The following is a 21,514-nucleotide window of genomic DNA, read 5'->3' on the forward strand; positions in this document are numbered from 1 at the left end:
GTTTCATGGTTGGACCATGGGGGAGCTGAGCCAAGCCCAGGACGCTGATGCAGACATTGCACCCATACGCGCCTGGATGGAGGCCAGCAGTGAGCGCCCCCCATGGACTATTGTTTCACCATGCAGCCCAGCAACTAAGACATACTGGGCTCAATGGAAACGGCTCTACTTCAGAGATGGAGTTCTGGTCCGTCGCTTCTACTGCCTTGACGAGACCCAGTTCTATCCCCAAATCGTACTGCCACGTAAGCTACAACCAGAAGTGATGGGCCAGATGCACGAAGGGCCAGTGGGTGGACATTTTGGTGTCGAGAGGACTGTGGCCAGACTACGAACCCGATTCTATTGGTATCACATGAGGGAAGACGTCGCTCTTTGGTGCCGTACTTGTACCAGCTGTGCATCCAGGGCCCGACCCCAGAAGACACCGCAAGCTCCGATGGGAACTGTCCGGGTAGGAGCCCCAATGGAGCGCGTTGCGCTGGACATTATGGGACCACTGAATGAGACAGAGCGCAGAAACCGATATGTGCTTGTGATACAAGACTACTTTACAAAGTGGACTGAAGCCTTTCCTATCCCAGATGAACGGGCTGCAACCGTTGCCGAGGTCGTTGCGTCTGAGTGGGTGTGCCGCTACGGGATACCTCAAGCACTACACAGTGATCAGGGACGCAATTTTGAATCTGATGTGTTCCAAGGGGTGTGCAGTTTGTTTGGCATAGATAAGACTCATACAACGCCATTCCGACCCCAGTCAGATGGCCAGGTTGAACGTTTCAATGCCACTCTCCAGAAGATCCTGGCCTCCACAGCAGAGCGTTGTCATTGGGACTGGGACCTGATGATCCCGTACGCTGTTATGGCCTACAGGGCGACCAAACACAGTGCTACAGGTTTCACCCCGAACTTCATGATGTTTGGCCGAGAACTGAGTGAGCCAGTGGACCTTGTCGCAGGTCTACCTCCTGATCCAGGCAACCAACTCTCAGTTCCAGAGTATGTGCAGCAAATGCGTGAGCGGCTGGAGCTGGCCCACCTCATCGCCAGGGAAGCCCTGGGTGAGTCAGTCAAGCGCGCAAAAAGGCAATATGACAAGAACTGTTGCCACACACAGTATAAGACTGGAGATCCTGTGTGGTATCTCATCAAAGGAACACGTCACGTCAAGAACAAGGTCAGAAAGTTCCTCCCATCGTATAAAGGACCATTCTTTGTCCTGGGACAATTGGATGACCTAGTTTATCGGATCCAGAAGAACCCAAGGTCTAAAGTGAAAGTTGTCCACCATGACCAGCTAAAGCATTATCGCTGCCGCGAGCCACTGGACAATACCTGGGTCCTTGATCAGGCTCATCAGTGGTCCCCTACAGAGGTCCCACCACCAGCTTTAGAAGATGACCCAGCAGACCGTGATCTGGGTCTGCACAGTCTGTTCTCTACTGCAACTGGCAATGGCCCCAGCTCCTCTCAGCCTTCTGTCTCAGTTGCAGCTGATCCCGCTCTGGTTGTGGTTGTCCCATCGTCCCCTTCCCATGTAGACCATGAGAATGGTGGGGGTGTGGTGGGTGAGCCAGACCACCTGGGCCAGCAGTTTCAGCGACCAACTCGTCGGCGCAGAGCTCCAGACCGGTATGGAGTGTGGATCACTTAACTTGGTTTACCTACCATGGACAGTTCCAAGTAGGACTGAAGATTCGGTTCAAGTTTAAATCGTTTCAGCCTCCTATACTGTTAACTCTTTTAAACCATTGTAGCTATTTTTTTTTCATTGTTCCAGTGTTTACATTTTTTTTTAAAAAGTATCTGAAGGACCTACGGGGTTATCTACATGCACTTATCCATTTGTATTTGTGCCTTCCTAGATGCTAGGATAAGTTGGTTATTCCCGGTCGCCATGTAATAGTTACAATTGTGTAATTTCTTTTCTACTTAACAGCACTTGAAATGCTTTATTTTGCACATGTATGTACACCTTACTTGAGCCAACCTCTTTGTCACTGAAGTGCACTCGTTGATACTATACCTCACCTTATATGCGGTAATGGCTAACACTTTTATCTCCTGTGGGCTCCAAGTGGTAAAGGGGATTGTGTACCAGTTTTATGCATTACAATGCTGGAGTGGAATTATTGTTTAATTGCCATCCAGAGTGGGGGTAGTGTTGCAGGAATTGCTGTCTGGTGTGTGACTGGGTGCAGTAAGGAGTGTATGTAATGTGTGTGTGAGCATGCACGTGAAGGAAACGCGGGGAGCGAAAGAGGAAAAAGAGAGTGAGAGAGTGTGTCATGGGTAGAGGGCGACCGGGAGCAGCATTCTAACGGGCTACAGGCTATGCAGTGTGTTTCCAAAGTGTGCAGTACTGTTATTAAAGCCTCATCTCTTCAGTACTCTCCGGTGCCTCGGCTGATTTCTGTCTGCCTCACTACTCCACAAAAGTGAAGGGAGTTAACCCCGAAGGAGGACAAACTTCGGCCCTGGAGGAAGCATCTCCCCTCGTGTCTCCCGACCACGGTCAGGGGACTGACGGCGAGGAATGGTTAACAGGAGTATTAAGAACAGTGTCAATGGTCCTAAATAACACACGTGGGTTATGACAGTTGGAAGAAATAATATTTGCAAAATATTCCCTTTTTGCCTCTTTAACAGTGTTCTGGTAGCGATGCCAGCAGTCTTTGAGAATTTGAAATGATACATGCAGTTTATCCTTTTTCCACCTCCGTTCTGCTCGACGACATTCCCTCTTAACAGCACGACTGCTCTCATTAAACCAAGGCTCAGGTTTAGCCTTAAGCTGCCTGGTTTTTAAAGGAGCCACAGGGTCCATGATTTTTTGACAGCAAGAATTAAACCAGGAATGTAGGTCTTCTGTGTCAGAGGAAACAAAGTCAGAAGGCCCGCCGAGCTGATTAAAAGCAGCAGAAAACTGCGCAGCAGTGGCGGGGTTAATAACCCGACAGCACCGAGTAGCAGCGCCAGGTTTAACTGCGGTATATGTCAAACCAACGTTGAATAACACAGGCATATGATCTGAGAGTGCACAGTCACAAATCTCCAAGTCAGTGACAGGCAGACCATATGACAGAACAAGGTCCAGTGTGTGTCCGTGCTCATGTGTAGGGCCACGTACGGACTGTACCAGGCTAAAAGAGTCAATAAGGCTTAAAAAGTCCTTTACCAGTGGCTTATCAGGACAGCATACATGTATATTAAAATCTCCAACAATAAGAACACTATCATAGTTGGGCATAATACCAGCTAAAAAATCAGAAAAGTCGTTTATGAAGTTCTTATTGTATTTCGGGGGGCGATAGATGACAGCGCAGAAAATCGGGTTTGTACGACTCACCTCAAATGAGGTAAGTTCAAAGCTGGAGAACGAAGGCTGTAGAAAACACTGCTTACATTTAAAATCCTTTTTGTAAACAGTCACTGTGCCTCCACCTCTGCCTGACGTCCGTGGCGAGTTAAAATAGCAACAATCCACAGGTAAAAGTTCAGATAGAACACTGGACTCACCAACACTCAGCCACGTCTCAGTCACACACAGAAAATCCAGATCACGGGAACTGAAGAAGTCCCGAAGAATAAAAGTTTTGTTTAAAAGTGATCTGGCGTTCACCAGGCCAATCCTAGCGGGAGCTGGAGTTGGCGCTCGGGGTTCAGGGGGTCCAGAAACCCGCCGCAGCGATCTCAGATTCCGATAATGTTGACAGCGGAGGTTTAGCCTGGGAGGGCATGGGCAGCGAGGCCGAGGAGCATCATCATCAAAGCCGACCACAGGCACCAAACAGGCATCAACAGGATCCAGAAAACGCCGAGACGCAAACAGCCTTGGCAAGAATCCATGTACTGGTCGGAAAACAGCAGAATAATTCTTTAGGTAAACCTTTAGCTTCACCAGGCGACCGCTTCGTTTACCCCGGCGACGAGGACGCTTTCGCCGGGAAGGTAGCGTGGGAACCCGGTACAGGTAACCCGGGGTTTCCGATGCAAATGGGGGCAGGGGTTGCTGCCCACCAGCTCCAAAGGACACAATATTTTGGACCACAGGTTTGAGGTCCAATAGTGTCTGGCGATCATACCTCAGCAGAGACTTTGTTTCATGGATGACACAAATTAAAAATAACATAAACAGGAACAAACTTGGCAGTGACAGACGAGCAGCCACACACACCGGCGCCATCTTGCCACGTGTGAACACAAAGTTCAAATGTACAAATGCATCAAAACATGCATCAATCTTCTCTGTGGTCTTCTTCTCTTCCTTCTGCACGGCAGATTGTCCTCCACCAGCCTTAGACTTCTCTGCCACTCCCGACTTCCTGATGCAGCACCACATCTTTCTTAGCACCTAATAATATGTATGCAAACATGCCATCTGTAGCGCTCTTCTCAGCATGAAGCCATACTACTGCTCACTGATCATCACTTTCACTTTACTTTCACTTTCACTTTATTTCTAAAGCACTTTAAAAACAACATAACAGCTGACCGCAGTGCTGTCCTTTCTTATTTGTCTGAAGCAGATCAAACAAATAAGAAAGGGCAAGACCATTAAGACACTTAAAAACAAATAAAAGGATTTTAAAATGGATCACATCTCTTCTTAACCTAACCTCAACAACTCTTTTCCTTCCACATGCCATGGCTCATCAGCTTTATCCCTCTGTAGTTACTACAGCTCTGCACATCACGCTTGTCTCTGAAAATCAGTACGAGTACACTTCTACATTCCTCAGACATCCTCTCGTACTCCAAGGTTGTTTTAAACAATCAGGTCAAAAAGATGATTCCCCTCTCTCCTAGATTTCTCCACCACTCCACAGGTATGTCATATGGATAATTTTCCACTCTTTATCCTTTCCATAGCCGCCCTCATTTCCTTGTTACCAACCCTCTGCAGTTCCTGATTCTCTAACTGTCTTCCACCCATCTACTTCTCTCTAACTTTCTTCTCTTCTCTCGTTAGCACATTTCTGTCTCTATCATTAACCACCCTAACCTGCTGCCCATGCTTTCTTCAATCTTTCCTCACTGTACACATCACCTCCCAGTACTCCTGTCTACTTTCTTTGAATCCCTGACTATCCTGCTCTTTCTCTGCTAACTTCTTCCTAAGTGATCCTGTATGTCCTCAGTCCAAAACCAAGTCTCCTTGTCCCCTTTCCTCTGTCCAAAGGTCACATCAAACACCTTCTTTGCAGTTTCCGTCATCACTACAGCCATTCTTATCCAGCCATCTAGCAATTCTCCCCACCACCCAGAGCCTGTATCAGCTACTACACAACATCTCCTTATCACCTGTTCCCTTCAGCTACATGTCCAATGAAGTATGCTCCAATATAATATCAGCCAGCTCTCTCCCTTTACTGCTCATAGACGATACATCCAGTCCCTACTCTCACTACACTTTCCTGCTCTCTCACTGCTTTCTAACATGCCTTCCCCCTCTCCTCTTCCTTTGTCGTTTGCCAACAGTAGTAAAAGTTTTCATTGGCACAAGCACGACATTCAGGATAACTTACTTTTTTTTTCATCACTTTTCTTCTCTTTACTTTCTGTCATAAAGTGTAACCAAGGCGAATCCTGATATTAAACAATTAGAGGAATGATATCTTATTAACAGAGAAAGGTGCTAAAACAAATGTTTTTTCAGCTAATGTGAAAAACCTGAGGGACTGCTTTAAAGCCCAAAAAAAGATGAAGGATTATTTTCATAATCATAAGAATCAAGCTGTTCTAGAAAAGTCCCAGAATAAAAGCATGTATTTCCTGTGGTGTCAGAAATATAACACTTTGATGTTGTTGCATGATGATCATCATCATTTGTTCTAGTCGAAAATGCCAACATATGTTTAGTTTTTAAAAGTTTAAGATTATAACGCTTAAGAACTGAAGTCAGCTATAGCTACATCAGGATCACCACAAAACACCTAAAAGACAGACAAAATTACAAAACAACAGAGGTGTGGACTCGAGTCACATGACTTGGACTCGAGTCAGACTCGAGTCATTAATTTTATGACTTTAGACTTGACTTGAAAAAATGTTCTAAGACTTGTGACTTGACTTGGACTTTTACACCAATGACTTGGGACTTGAATTGGACTTGAACCGGTTTACTTGAAAAGACTTGATATTTTACCCCAAATATAAAATTTAACATGCATATTATATAGAGATTGAAAATGTGACGTCATTCACGGGTAGAACCGCAAAGGATTCTGGGAACTCGTGGCAATCGGTACTAGCGCACGCAGGCTTTCAATTAAAATCAGTCACACAGCGATAAAAAGAAACACAAAAATGTCAAGAAGCTGTTGTATTATTAACTGCAATAGCCGGTCGCATGACAGCCACGGGAAGCCGACGGGTAAAGAGATCGGTTGTTATCGGATTACGTCGTTGAAGAGAAATTGTTCGAGCCATGTTTCCGAAGTAACAAAGAGGCGACGGATGGCCTGGATTGCAGCCATTCAAAGATCAAATATAACGTCCTAGAACACTCCAGCTCACAGGTTAGTCTGCTCCAAGCATTTACACGAAGGTAAGTCTGCTGTTGTAGTTAATGCGTCATTTTCATAACATAATTGGTGATATAGGTTACAAGCAAGTCTGACGCTGAACAGAAATTGTCGCGCTATGCTCCTTTATTTATTGTGCATAAATAGTGAATTGTCCTGACACAATATTGCGTTTCGCTTCTGTTATTATGGTACATTGACAAAAACATATACTTTTATTCACAGGATAAAACAGTTGTTTTGTATCACTAATTGCCCAGTACGATTACAGCATACAATATTGTTGTTACTGCTACATTTCTGTGATGGGTACCAGAAATTATTTCCACTACTAATTAATTACCGTTGAGCTCAAAGGTCCTATTAATAAACGGTTAAGGAATGTGTATTTATGACGACGATTTGTGAGACTGGTAAACTTATGATATGTACGATGGTCTTTTGTTCTACACGGTGCATTTCAAGGTCCCGCACCCATCCGTCGGTAAACTGTACCTGGGCTTGTTGCAGTGACCGGAAGTTACTAAACTTCATGAGTGTATGCACTCACTCCAAGAACCGTATGATTATAAATATGCATATAAATATGCTACGATGAGATAGCTGACTTCATCTAACTAGCAAATGTTGTCCAGGCTACGTTGGTGATACAGTTTTTTTTTATGTGTATGATATTTTTGTCATGCGATTTTAAAGCCGGTCCTACAACCGCATCCAAGAATAACATGCAGCTTATCTCAGAACTGTCGGTGAAAATTATTCTTGGAGCTAAGTTTAATTGAGCTGCATTTTAAAGAGGTGCAATTTCACAATTTGTGTATATTTTCTAAGTTCACTATTTTGTCATGTGTTGAGAAAAACACAGATTTTAAAATTACATGGTCTAATATTTACATTTAGCATAACTGCAACATTATTTTTTCGTTTTGTTTTTTTTAAAGACTCGAAAGGACTTGAAATTCAAAGTTTCAGACTTGTGACTTGACTCGGACTTTTACACCAGTGACTTGAGACTCGACTCTGACTTACCTGACATTACTTGAGACTTGACTTGAGACTTGAAGATAAAGACTTGAGACTTACTTGAGACTTGCAAAACAATGACTTGGTCCCACCTCTGCAAAACAACACCTCTCCACTCAGATGCTCCGTTTTGTAAGAGCAATACAGAAAACCAATGAAATTAATATTTTAACAAATTTCTTGCTGTAATAAAAAAAAATCTGTTAAAAGTTTTAAAACCTGGAAAAAAGATGACAATATGAGCCTTTCACTTCATTCCGGTGAGTGCTTCACAGCTCCACCTGTTTTCCAGGAGGTCTCAGGCTGTCTTTGGTGATACTGGCTGATGAGCAAAGCACAATCTGATAGCTCCATGTGGGTGTTGTTCCCGCATAATCAGACTTAATCTTGGTCCACATTCCACATTGCAAGTGACCACTCACATTTCTGTGATGTCATACTTTTGTGATGTGGACACACCGTTACACCACACACTAAACCCTAACCAGAAGAGCTTAACCCTAACTATAGCGCTACAACCCTAAGCACGATCACATCCCAACCCCCAGCCCCAATCCTAACAGCCTTTTATTTACAATGTTTTCCTGAGTGCTCATTGGCCGTTTTTGTTTTTTTACACGTCACAAAACTATGACATCATAACAATATGCTCACTTGCAATGCTGAACTTGGACCAACATTAATTATGATAATTCAAGAATAACTCTAATAAGAGAATAAAACTAAAGCATCTCTATTTCATACCAGCTGGTATCTGGTATGAATACCCAACCCCCTTTTTGGGGTTTGTATTCTGTTAGTTTACTTATGATGACATATCTGTTATTTAAGCACATATCTTGTGTGGACTCAGTGTTCTAATTTTAGGCATGTTAAAAATCAAAATGTGCTTCTTTTTGTTTTTCCAATAATCTTCCATAAAGACAGTTTTTAGCTGTGCAAATGGTTCTTTTGTGTTTTTAACAAATGCGTGAAAGAGTGTGTGTCCCTCTGCGCTCACTGCACATGAAATTCCAGGCTCTTCAAGGAAATTCAAGGCCTTGTTTGATGGAGTTCAATCATCTTTTTTATTTACTTCCAATTAAACGTTATAATTCCAAATTCAGCAGATGTGTTTTTCCTTTTGGGGATTTTCATGTGTTTAGGGTGCTGTATAGGAGATTATAGTGTGCATGCATACTCTGCCATTATCATACCTTATATATGACTCTGAGTTTAAGTTGAAGTTTGGACTTGTAGCAGCTGCAGGGTCTTTTCTAACATCTCTTCCAGGATCTCTACACCTCTTTTTTTTCTCTTTCTGAGTGGGGGATAACCGAGGCGGGGGCTTCTGCCTCAGATATCGCTGCCTTGTCATTTAGGAGCAACATGACATTATGCTGCAACGAGGCGAGTTTGGGGTTTCAAAAAAAGTGGGGCTTTATAGTGACTGTAATTGGAGCAAGAGCCACATTCCTGAGCTGGAGAGCGAATCTGAAATACTCCCCAACAACGGGGGATGATTAAAAGACACCACTGCCAGCTGACTTCTCCTTATAATTTAAGTCTATTTCTGGATTTGCTGATGGTTTATAAAAAAAAAGAAAGAAGGGACAGCATGTTCCAGATGTGGGCCCTCCTTCTTCTCCTCCTCCTCCTCCTCTGGCTTCAGCTTCCACCTCCAACATGCCTGACAGGGAGGTGGGTGGAGGTGAAGGTGGAGGTGGAGGGAGGGTTGTGAGGGAGCGCAGGAGAAATTTGGCAAGTGCCCTTGAAAAGAAAGAACAGGAGAAGAGATGGTTCAGTTCTGAGGACGCAGCAGAGGAGCTGAAGACGGATCATCATGAGGATGGAGTTTTTTTCCAGGATGAAGGCTGCTGGGGTCATTACGCTGACGATGATGATGATCAGCCTTCATCAGATTTATTCTTCTTCTGCTCAGGTTGGTACCGGTGTCTGACCTGGTCATGCTTTTTAAAAAAATAAGAAAAACGTGAAATCATCTATATTTGGACCGAAGGTCTCATAAGACTAATTCAATATAATGTATGTATTCAATCGAATTCAATGTAATTAAAAAAATTACGACTGTTTTTCTTAAATAAAATACATAAGAATAGTTCTTATCATGTTTGCATTTTACTTTTATAGCTTTTAGGCTATAACACTTTAATGTTCCCAGTCTTGGAGATGATATTCCTGAAAAAAAAAGTCATCCCCTAAAGCTAAAATAATGCATGTTTAACATGTCAGCTGACCCCTCTCTAATTAGTAGGACACTGAAGGAACAATTTTGAGTAAAATGAAAATGAAATATATGAAATCAAAAGTTCATATAAAGTTCAAATAAAAAAAATCAAGCAAAATGAAGTAAGTTTAATTTTTTTTTTTACATTGTACTCATGTAACAAAATTTCATGGTAGATTTACATGTAATCTAATTACTTAAGTCAGCATTTTGGGTCTAAATGTTTTTTGAGTAAAAGTTGACATCAAAATGATTTTATATCCAGGTTTTATTTCTTAGAGAGTAAAAAAAGTTGGAACATGATCTGATCAAGAGAAAGATCGTGATCTTTTTTATATTAAAAATATATTTGAGATTATTTATTGAAGCATAGTGCAGTACCACACACTATGATTATAGATATAACAAAGAAAAATCCATTTAGCGCTGTAAATTTGGCCATATGATGTTCATAATCATCTTCTCTTGCAAGTCCTGAGAGCTTCAAGCATGGCTGATATTTTTAGATTCTTCTATGCTAAACATAAACATCAACTCGTTTTTCAAACTCAATTAAACATTTATGCAGACAATCATCGCTGATGATGAGAGCTCGGTCTCCAACTAAGACTGAGCAGTTTTCAAGAATCCAGTTTTCCAACCTGAAGGCAAAGAGCAGCAGGGACACATGTTTCTCAGCATCTGTAATATCCAGATGTTTCTGAGTCAGAACATTCAGCAGAAATGACCTGACCTGGAATTTCAGGCATCACAAACACATATCTTCAAACTGTAGCTTTGTGTGCTTCAAAAAATTAAGATCAAATTGAAGATTCATCTTTCTGACATGTTGGAGAAGGTCCAGCTAGAAGCAGAAAGTATAAGACGACACATTAGGAGTTCTGCTCAGAGCAAAGGTGCACAGGAGCATGACCTTGAATTTGATTCAGGTAAATTTAAATCAAGTGGAGCTCTTTGAACTTTTTAATCTTGTGTACCGTTAAATAATGTCCAAAAAACTAAAATTAAAAAAAAGAAATTCAACGACTATGACACACCCTTAGCCCTGGTCAAATCAATCAAAGTGCACGAACAAATTCTTGTTTTTATTGTCATTAGAGTTTGATTACTCACACCAACACCAAAGTCTGTTTAAATACATAGTAGCTGCAGCTCAGCACGCAGAGCTCAGGTTCACCCTCCTTAGTCTTCACTGCCTGTAAGAAACCAAAGGAACGCCTCCAAACACCGAAAACACAAACCACAGGTTCGCTGTGTGGCAGCAGCGCCGAGTTAAGCTGTGTTTCAACAGTGATTGTGAGGCGAGCGGCCGCTTCTGGTTCAGTTTTCACCCAGGCTTAAATGCAGCTCTGAAAAACCTCACCTCTGTGTGCAGACCTCACACCTGCAAACAGAATGTGATGGTCATCTTCTGCCTCTAGCCAAACAAATTATTACAACCTTGGAAAAACTTTGTGTTTTCATATTTGGGCCTAAAGATAGAATTAATAGCAATTAATGAATATTTATTGTGATAGGAGGCATTTAGAAGTATACACCCACATCCACCGTGCACATTTGAGCTTGAGTCAGCTCATGGTTTTGGTGTTCTGGCCCCAGAATTTACTCAGCTTATTATAAAAGTGCCAAAAAAGACAAAGATTAGATGGAGGAAGGCCTTCTCTAACCCCTCCTCGTCCCGCCCCCACAGGAGTGTCCATCCACTCACGATCTGCTGAACTCGCTGCGGCAGGTGGAGAAGATGCTGGCAGTCCATGAGACGTCCTACCAGCAGAGCCTGCGCTCCCTAAAGAAGAAGATTACCACCCTGCACAACAGCACCATGGCCGTCTTTAAAATAGGTAAAAAAATAAATGGTAAAAGTGGGAGGAGTTTTTGGTGTAGTGTCCCTGTGGCGGGGCATGGTTTGTGGCGGAGCTGCAGGGGAGGCTGACACACTGGAGCACCGTCAGTTCCTGGTGTCTGTTCCAGATGACCACAGGGTTTGAGCTGGTGTATAACTTTTCTGAGGTCCAGCAGGTGGATTAAGATTATCTCAGACAGAAATGTTTTGCCTTGCAGCATCCTGCCCCAAACCGGATCCCCCCGCTCACGGCCGCAGACTGGGCAGGGTATTTGGCATCGGACACGAGGTCCACTTCCTGTGCAAGTCCGGCTATGAGCTGATTGGTCCTCGGACCCGAGTGTGTCTGGAGTCTCTGAAGTGGAGCGGTCAGCAGCCCATGTGCAGACGTGAGTCTCCGGAGGTCAATCACAGTTCTGCTTCAAAGTTTTGTGCTTCTGTTTTTTTAAACCTGGTTTTTCTTTTCAGACCTCAACAGCACCGCCAACTCCCTCCCCTCCTTCTCTCCCGCTTCTCCCTCCTCTTCGTCATCATTTCCTGCTTCTGCTGCTCTGTCAGCATCCTCTTCAGCAACTTCACTTTCTCACCAGTCATCCACGTCATCCTCTCCCTCCTCTTCAGTACGACCCTCTCACTGCACACACTTCCTGGGCTCCACCCGCTGCACCTGTGACGTGGGCTTCACCATATCAGGCCGTGACAACAACATCTGCACAGGTGATCAGTCCATACCAATAACCACCACATTAACAAAACGCTGATCATTCTCAGCAGTTAAAAAAATCGATTTTCAATGTCTTCGCTTGAGAACCAAAATTGTTGGATGTAAATTTTCTTTCAATCAACCGACCGATTAATCAACTAGAATTTTGCTTGTGTCTGTTTCAGATATCGACGAGTGCCATCTGTTTCCCCTCGGTCAGCCTGGCCTGCTCTGCGTCCATCAGTGCGTGAACACACCCGGCAGCTTCCACTGCATCTGTCCGTCCGGGTACGACCTGACCAGAGACGGCCGCAGCTGCACAGGTCAGAGTTCAGAGGTCATCCTGTTCTATTTGGGGAATGTTTAAGATGGCTGCGCCCTTGTAGTTGTACCTCTCACCTTTGACCTTTCGCATTCAGACATTGACGAGTGTGAAAACCGGATGCACAACTGCACAGCAGACCAGCTGTGTGTGAACACCTACGGAAGTTTCCAGTGCGTGACGGTGGAGTGTCCTCGCTTGAAAAACGCCACGTACATCAAAACATCGTCCATGTAAGAGTACTTACCGACCTTTTTCTCCTCAACCTTCCTCTGAGCTGTTCTCTTCTATCTTACCTTCTGTGTCCCGTTTGTGTCTCCATATCTCCACATAAACCTTTAGTTTGTACAATCTGAAAGTTTGCGAATCTCACTATTTACTTTAAAGGCAAACAGTCTGAGTTTCCAGTTTGCAGCTCACTTTTCACAGTTTCAGCACTACTTGGCAAGTAGTTTTTGATGGTGGACAGACAAACTGGCATCTTCCATGCAAAGTACTGGTGACCATGGCAACCTGTGGCGCCTTAACAATAATAAAAAGGTTTTTGGTACAGCACCAAATACCTGTTTGCAACCAGTTTCACACTAGAAGCAACCACTCAGCAGTGGGTCGAGTGCTAGACACTTTTTCCTATCAACCGATGGTTGCCAAATGATTGCCAACCAGTCTCTAAGTCTGTGTGAGTGGGACTCACTAATATTAACTCGAATAAAGAAAGGTTAGAGTGTGATTTGATCCCCAAAACCAAAACAATCTGTCTGTGATTCAAATGAGCTCAGTGGTGTGATATTTGTCCCATTGGTCAAAAATCAGTCCACATGCTGTTTGAGGCAATCCAGAGAGTTGCAAAACATCTGGAAACTCTCCAAGTTCTATGGACTTTGTCTATTTGTCCAACAACTGTGGATGAAAACAAAACTGACAGTCTGAATTTGAAACTAGCGAACAAGCAGTCAAAAGAATGACTGCCCTGAACTACACTCAATTTAAATCACACATCGAGAGTGCAATTAAACAGCACCCAGAAACACAAAGACACAATCAAAACCATAAACCTGTCACCTCAGAAGAAAAAGAATCAGACATAAAGTCAATGACAGGGACAGCGATAAAGAAATATTTGACAAACAATGACCTCGACCTCACAGTTAACCACTTCCCTCCTCCACCCATCTCTTAGCTCTGGCAGAATCTGGGCTGAGAGTCAGGCTGAGGTTTGGCCTCAGATGAACTGCTAAGTTTTCAGGCTCCAGTTAGCTGATCGGTCAAGAACCTTGAAACGTGTTTACAGCACTGGACGTGTTTACCACAGCAGATTGTTCAAGTACTTTTTCCACACCTGGAATCACGGAGATGCCAAATTGCAAAAATTTCCCCAGTCAAACCCAAGAAACTGCAAGACAAATACAGTCAATACAGTAATTGCATGAAAAGCAAATAATATGAGGATTGACCTGATCACTTCTTTGTGGGGAAAACCACCAAAAGAAAAAATAAACTATTGGGAGAACTTACTGTAAAAGTTGCCCATCATTCATCTTCGATTTGAAAGAGGATGTCAAAGGCATGTAATCTGAGCGAGCCTTTTGTTGGACTCACTAGCTAAAGAGGGACTTGGATAAAGATGATTTAGCAAGCCACAAATTCAACACAAACGTTTGCAGAAAACAGCTGTTGTATCATCTGTTTCCTGTATTTTGGTCACAAAAAACATGAAAATTGCAGGCACACAGGCTCTCCAGGGTGTTTGGCTTAGTTCAAGGGTTCTGCAAAATATTTTCTGAGAAGATTTGCAGTGGAAACGTTACTCTGAAGTATTTTAACTATAAAATTTTAACACATCAATTAAAAACTAAGAATCATTTTGCATAAGACTAGAACAAAAGGCAGCAGAGGAAGGATAAAAGACTGTATGTAGTGAAATTCCTCACATTAGTGCCATCACAAAAGAATTTCTAACTTTGATACAAAACCTTTAACAAATATCAACCCTTGATACCATTTTACAAATGCGTCAAATATTAACATTAACAAAAGCCTCTCGAGGTCAAATCTTATCTAAAATATTTTTTTAAGATTTGCATGATTCACAGTTCAAAATAAATCTTTCATTCATTCACGCTCTGTCTGAAATGAGCTGTTTTAACTCACCCCAACCTCCAACCGGCTGCAGAAGATGGCCTCGCCCCTTCCTGAGCCTATTCCTGTCGGAGGTTTCTTCCTGTTAAAAGGGAGTTTTTCCTTCCCACTGTCACCAAAGCGCTGCTCATAGGGTCATATGATTGTTGGTGTTTTCTCTGTATGTATTATTGTAGGGTCTTTACCTTTACAATATAAAGCGCATTAAGGCAATTGTTTTTGTGATTTGGCGCTCTATCAAAATATAATTGAAAATTGAACTCCTAGGATAACTCTCTCTGACCACTTAGAGAAAAAATATACATATAAACTGTGAGTTTAGTGGCAGTCCATGTTTCAGACCATCTGAGCTTTTGGCTCACAGAGGTTACTTGTACATATGCTGAGTTATTATCACTCAACTTTTGTTATGTTTAATATGAACGTTCACTACTGGGACAGAAGATATATGACAGAAAACACTAACTCTGTCAAACATTTCAGCCATGTATGTCTAAAAAACACCGTCCCAAACCTAACTCTGAATCTGGGAGGGTGCAGAGTACGCCTGCACTCTCTCCAGCATATAACAAACAAAATCATGTGTTCACTTTCAGTGTTTGTGTCAATTTCTGAGAAAAGCAGGTCCTTACCCATGAGTACAAGAGCAGGGTATCATTTCAGGAGGCTAGGATCATTTCAGGATTTTAACAGATTACTCTGGGGATGACTAAACAATCATGGCATCTCTGGAGAACCATAAACAATCAGACTGGATTCTACTATAGAGGAGACAGGAAGTCGATGAAGATGAAGAATACAAGAATGCGTTCCAACCCGCAACCACACTTTGTTGGAGATGTAGAAGATGTTTTTGACCCAAGACTGACCTCAGATGTTTTTTTGCTAACTATGACTCACAAGCTAACCATGAAGTGTAGCTTTACGTGGTAGGAGGCATTAGCATGCTGAAGCTAATCAGATTAAACTGGATTAAAAAGATATACGTCACAGAGTGATGAATATAAAAGCATTTTACAGGAAGTGAAAAGAGTTATTCAAAACCAATGGGTGCCCTCAAAAGAGTCATCACAAAGACAGAACGATAGCTTGAAAAGTTTGATTAATTTTCTCTAACTAATAATCTGCACTTCTCTCAAATTACAGCTAAATCACCTTTTTCAGATCATGTCAAGCATCCAAACAGGTTTCTTCTCTCTCGTTCTAATCATCATGTTTTGTCTGGTTTGCTGTATCAGCTAACTTTTTTTTCGAACTTTATTTGAAATGATAAAGCGAACAGTCAGTCATTCCAGTTCAGTTTGTACAGTAGACATACAGGGCAAATAACAGTAACAATATACAGTACAATGAAATAAGGATTATTTCTGAATGAATTTCAATCAATGATAAACCTTTTTTATTGGAAGTCAATTTAAGAGAGTTTAAGTAATATTCAATTTCAATCAAAAACAAATTAAATGATGAGTTTTGAAATTTGTATCAGCTAACTTATCATATAAGTAGCACTAACACATGACACTTTTTTATTAGAGTTTAGCATCAAGTCCTTCTGTGAGCTCGATCTAGTCAGTTAAGAAACGCTGGTTGTGTCAGTTGCTTTAACGACAGGTGCAGTAGAGGGGCAACCATGAGAAAACTCGAAAACAGGAATGGTTTAGCTTGAGGCGATACGTGGACCTCACAGAGGTTTCACAGGTAATCCGACTCCTTCAGGAAGGCACATCAGGACATTCCTGGGTTTTCGTGCATTTTAAAGACCCATTTTTACTCCTTGGCTTTTAATTCTGTAGGAGTCTGTCATTATTTTATTCTTATTATTTTCCTTTCCTTTTAAATGTTACCTGATTATTCTATTGTACTGTACTTTTAAAAACAACAACTGTGGACCAAAGTGCTACATAAATAAAACTGATTTGATTTGGATCTTTGATTTTTTAAGCAGTGCATGTGAATGTATGAGGCCACATTCAGGCTTGGGAACGGTGGACTCTTTATGATTGCAATAACCCTCAAGTGTGAGGTGACATCACAGGGTCCATGTAGTGCTTTAAAAGTAGACGCTACTCTGAAAGCTGTCTGGACATGTCCAAAAAGATGGTCTTAAGGAGAAGTGAGCCAGTTTTAGAAAATCTTTTTGATCACATGTTAGTTAGTTGTCCTTCTGTAATTGAGTATGTTGAAATCTTGTTCTTCCATTTATCCAATTCAGTGCTGCTGAGGGCAGCTGAAGCCCTGAGGCCTCGGTCTGCTGTTTTTTGTACTTGTTCATCTTAGATTAGGACAGAGAGCAGGCCGGTTGTTCCATAAGAATGACTAAAACCTGTGAATAACTGAAAACCAATAATGTTTACCCTCTTTGTGTTCTTTCAGGCGGTGTGAGAGGAACCCGTGCATGCTGGGAGACAAGCCATGCACTCAGGCACCAAACTCCATCTCCTTCCACTTCCTTTCTGTAGTGTCCAACATGTCCGCCCCGCGCATCCTCTTCCGGGTGTCTGCCGCTCGCGTGCTGGGCGACACGCTGCGATTCGGCCTCGCCGGCGGTCGCGGCCGGGGCCACTTTAGTGTGCAGCGCTCGGGCAGACAGACGGGCACCCTCCTCCTGGTGACGCCCATCAAGGGGCCGGCCACGCTAGAAGCCGAGGTGGAGATGAGCGAGCTGGAGCACAACACCCTGCTGGGCCGCTACCTCACCAAGGTCACCCTGTTCGTGTCTCCGTACGAGTTTTAGAAAGGAAGCGATGACGGTTACCCGGGGTTTGTAGAAGGAGATAAGCTGAACTCTGACTGTACTGATGAAGACGTTTCAGGGCAGGATGAAGAGTGGACGTGGAACCACTGAGTGTTTTTGACCTCTTTGTAGGTGACTAACTGTAATTTTCTAGTTCTTTTCAAAAATATGAATTTTGTATATAGAGCATAACATAGCCAGATCCAAGAAGACCTAATAGTTAGTATTTAGGATTTTGAAGTGGGCCTGCTCTGCCTTACATCATTTTCTTGACATATGTGTAATATGTTGTTTTTGAACACAACCAGATAAGTTTCAGATAATGAGGTGAGCACATGTAGAAGTAAACCTTGTGAGACAAAAGCTCAGGCTTCACAAAGTTGTTTTTTTTCTACTGTTGGAATGATGTTACCAAGTAGTAGATATTCCTAATATGGTCATCTTAAGTCCCTCCCATACACTTTTGTTTTTGGGAAGGACAGCCAATCAGAGACAGTTGCCTTAATAAGAAACATGAACTGACAGGAATAAATTAAAGTTGTTGTTTGTTTGTTTTTATAAAGACCTTGACTCTGTTGGGTCCCACCTAGCATCACATTCTTCAATATTTTAAATTATTTTGTATTGAAAAACAATCTTTAAAAAAAAACAAAAAACATTCTAACTAATCTAATGTTTGTTACATGTTCGTTTTTAAGAGTCTGTTCTCTACCAAAGTCACTTCTGTAGAAAGCTAACACTAACTTGGACTTAGACTGCTAGGATGCTACGCTACACTGGCACTACTTAGTGCACCATTCTAAGTATGGATGTTAGAGTACAACCTGTACATTCTCCTTATTGGTTTAGTTCATATTAAAAGGTTTAATACTGCTTTTTACACACATGTTTATACAAAACCTTCCTTCAGTCATATAGAGCTACTCTACGGATGCCATCATTAAAATATGGAGCTGGAAATGAGGAAATTCAGTGACCCTGGACGCAAAACAAAAGTCAGCGAACTGGAGCACAAATTCAGCCAAACCAGTTAATTAAAGGTTGCGCAAATTATATGTTTGAGAAAGTCCTTCCATCACCTCTGAAAAACTACAGGTCAAAGTTCATGTCACTTTCAATTTTAAAACACATGCAGGGATGTGTCGCCCACATTTGTTTTTTTATGTTTACAACTGTGGTTATTGTTTTCCAGTCCATTCACTGGAACAATAAAAACCATAAACAACACATCCATTCAACCATCCATCATCTTACTTCCACTGATTCAGGTCAGGAGCCTAACCCAGCTAGTTGAGCTAAATGAACATGAAAGGAAGCACAAAGGTTTCTGTAACATGTTCAAACAACTGAAGCTGATATCATCACTTATTCAAAAGTTCTGTTTTCTCAAACTCTGTAAGAAAAATGAGGCATTTTGTGTTTTAATATTTTCTTGTGCTGAGGATGTTGTGGATCTCATGAAAACAGTGACTCTGTTTCCTAACTTTAACCACATGATAGCAACCTTGACTTCAGCGATGACAAACTAAACCTCAAGCTTCACTCGTGTGCAGGAATCAAACTACTTCTGGGAACCAGCTGTGTGCAGGAGATAAGAAACTTTTATCCGCCATTTGAACAAGTTAAATGAATTCCAGGAACAAGTTCATTATCTTGTTCTCAAATCACAAATCAAATCAAATCACTTTTTATTGTCACATCACATGTGCAGGCACACTGGCACAGCACATGCGAGTGAAATTCTTGTGTGCGAGCCCCACAAGCAACAGAGATGTGCAAACACAACAACACAAACGAGCAAAATACAAGAATGGCCAACCTGAAACTAATAAATATATGTACAATATATAATCGTGTATGCATTTCTGGATGTGTATACTAAATATTTTCCTACGTGTGTGTGTGTGTGTGTGTGTGTGTGTGTGTGTGTATACACATTTTTACAAATTAAATAGTAAAAAATAATAATAATAATAAAATAATAATAATAATAATAATAATAAAATATATAAAATATACAGAGTTGAATATGTGCAAAACAAGTGGCATTTATATACAGTGTGGAGTGCATAATGTTGAATGTTCTCAGGAGGTATTGGTGTGATTTTGTTTTTAAGGGTAATTGTATTGTGAAAAGAAGTTATCCTCTTGTGGGAAATGAGAACACCTGGAACGAGATATTGTCTTCTGGGAACGAGTTAGTTAAATGTTCCCTTCATAAAACATTTTTGAAGCTCTGTAAGACCATAAAAATGTATCCAGCATAATGAAAAGACATCATTTAACCCCGAACACAGCTTAGCACATCTAACCGTCTGTAAATTGTCTAAGCAATCGTTTTATTGGATTTTCCAATGATTCAAATACTGAGAAGCATTTAACCCTGTAACGTATTTGACATGAGTTTTTGAGACCTCTACATCATCAGTGTGACGATTTTTGTTCCTAAATAAATTGCCCCAAAACGCTGAATGGAATAAAGTAAAATAATTTATATGGCAATTATTTCATGATTCATCAGGCTTTGCAAGGTGAAGGATTCTGGAAAAACCTGCGGTGATTTACCTGATGATAACGTCATCAGAGGTGCTGATACACCGTGGCTGTGCAGGCTCAGCATTTTTACTCTGTATTAAAACTTCAAGGTCTTTGCTGATACTGTTCGCAAACTTTGTATTATGATTTTCCCCAAACTACAGAATAAACACATTTACCTCGACATCGCGTCAGCCTTTAACATGTGCCGAGTTAAAAGCTGTAAATAATGGAAGGTATGTTTTTTGTCTTGAAATGTTAAAAACATAAACTGTAGTTTGTCTTTTGTGCAGTATATGACTTCCATGCGTTTCGGTCTGCAGGGCTGAAGAATTTAACACGGCTCTGCGAGACGGCCCGAAGCCTCCACGGGTCAGACAGAACACATAAAAACAGGCAGCACAAACGCAGACATGTATGTTTACCCTGCATGCCTGCAGAGAGTCTCACAGAGTACAGAGAGCACAGCGCAGAACACAGATGTTTGAGGAGAAGCATCCACACTGCCAGATCAGCCCCACCATGAGACAAGGGGAATATCATGATGGAATACAACGTTCCCTGCATTTGATTATTTTCCCCCCTTTAGTTTAATTGGAATCACTTCATACGTTCACATCTTTAAGTACCTTGTTGTGGTCTCAGCTTAGTAACGTATCAAAAACTCTCCAGAAATATGCAGGCGGTTTTAAAGGTCTCATTAATTCAAAGCAGTTGGTTATTGTAGTTTTAGCAAGTTTAATGCAAAGATGAGGAAATGCTCGGTAAATTGAGAAAATACGTAAATCACATTTATCGTCCTCGTGGAAATTCTGTTAGTCTTTGCAGCAATGGCCAGATAAATGCTGCTTAGCAACAACAAGGAAGTCACCACGAATCAAAACACCGCCAAGCTCGAGAGTCACGCACCTCACATCAGCCAGGTTTGTTCAGGAGATTTAGAAAAGATATCAGTGTTTCAGGAAAAGTGGTCCACCACTGACGACTCACAAGCCTGTGTCAGGGAGGGAAACTAGGCAGAGCAAGTTTAAGGCTATCACGCTTATTCACATCCCACTCTGACCTTTATGCTCTTTGCTTCCAGGTTCATCTGCAGGATAGAGTTAGGCACTCAAAATACTTTGTTTTCATGGTTCAGGTACATCCATGTCCGCCTAAAACGTTGCCCTACCTAATAAAGCTTAGTGTGAAAGTCAGAAGAAAACTGTTCTTAGGGGAAGTAAAGATCTACTCTCAGTTGTGAGAGTGTATCAAAGCACCTGGATGTGTTCGTTCAGGCCTTCACTGATGCACACACAGGTGATGTCACCCAGTATTTCAGTTTAGACAGTGCTCGGCCCCACCCAGTTTGAAGGGAAAGCGGGTGGATTCATGGCTGCATCACTGTTGGGCGCTCCGGCTTTTGTGCACCATTTCATTCTGTGAGTGAAGGTCTATTGTTCTGGATAATGGAGCGAGTGC

The 21,514-nt window shown here is 42.0% G+C and overlaps 1 protein-coding gene across 1 annotated transcript; it reads left to right on the plus strand.

Annotated features, from left to right (window-relative positions):
- The first annotated feature begins 9,292 nt into the window (after nucleotides 1-9,292).
- LOC309711830 (fibulin-7-like) lies at nucleotides 9,293-20,237 on the plus strand. Its single transcript, XM_082542321.1, has 7 exons — nucleotides 9,293-9,471; nucleotides 11,468-11,618; nucleotides 11,839-12,009; nucleotides 12,089-12,337; nucleotides 12,509-12,646; nucleotides 12,743-12,878; nucleotides 17,158-20,237. Exons 1-7 carry the CDS (start codon nucleotides 9,373-9,375, stop codon nucleotides 17,516-17,518), a joined length of 1,305 nt encoding a protein of 434 aa, XP_082398447.1. The 5' UTR covers nucleotides 9,293-9,372; the 3' UTR covers nucleotides 17,519-20,237.
- The last annotated feature ends 1,277 nt before the right edge of the window (nucleotides 20,238-21,514 follow it).

Source organism: Aulonocara stuartgranti (assembly GCF_965226115.1).
Source record: "Aulonocara stuartgranti genome assembly, chromosome: 7".
Classification (NCBI taxonomy): domain Eukaryota; kingdom Metazoa; phylum Chordata; class Actinopteri; order Cichliformes; family Cichlidae; genus Aulonocara; species Aulonocara stuartgranti.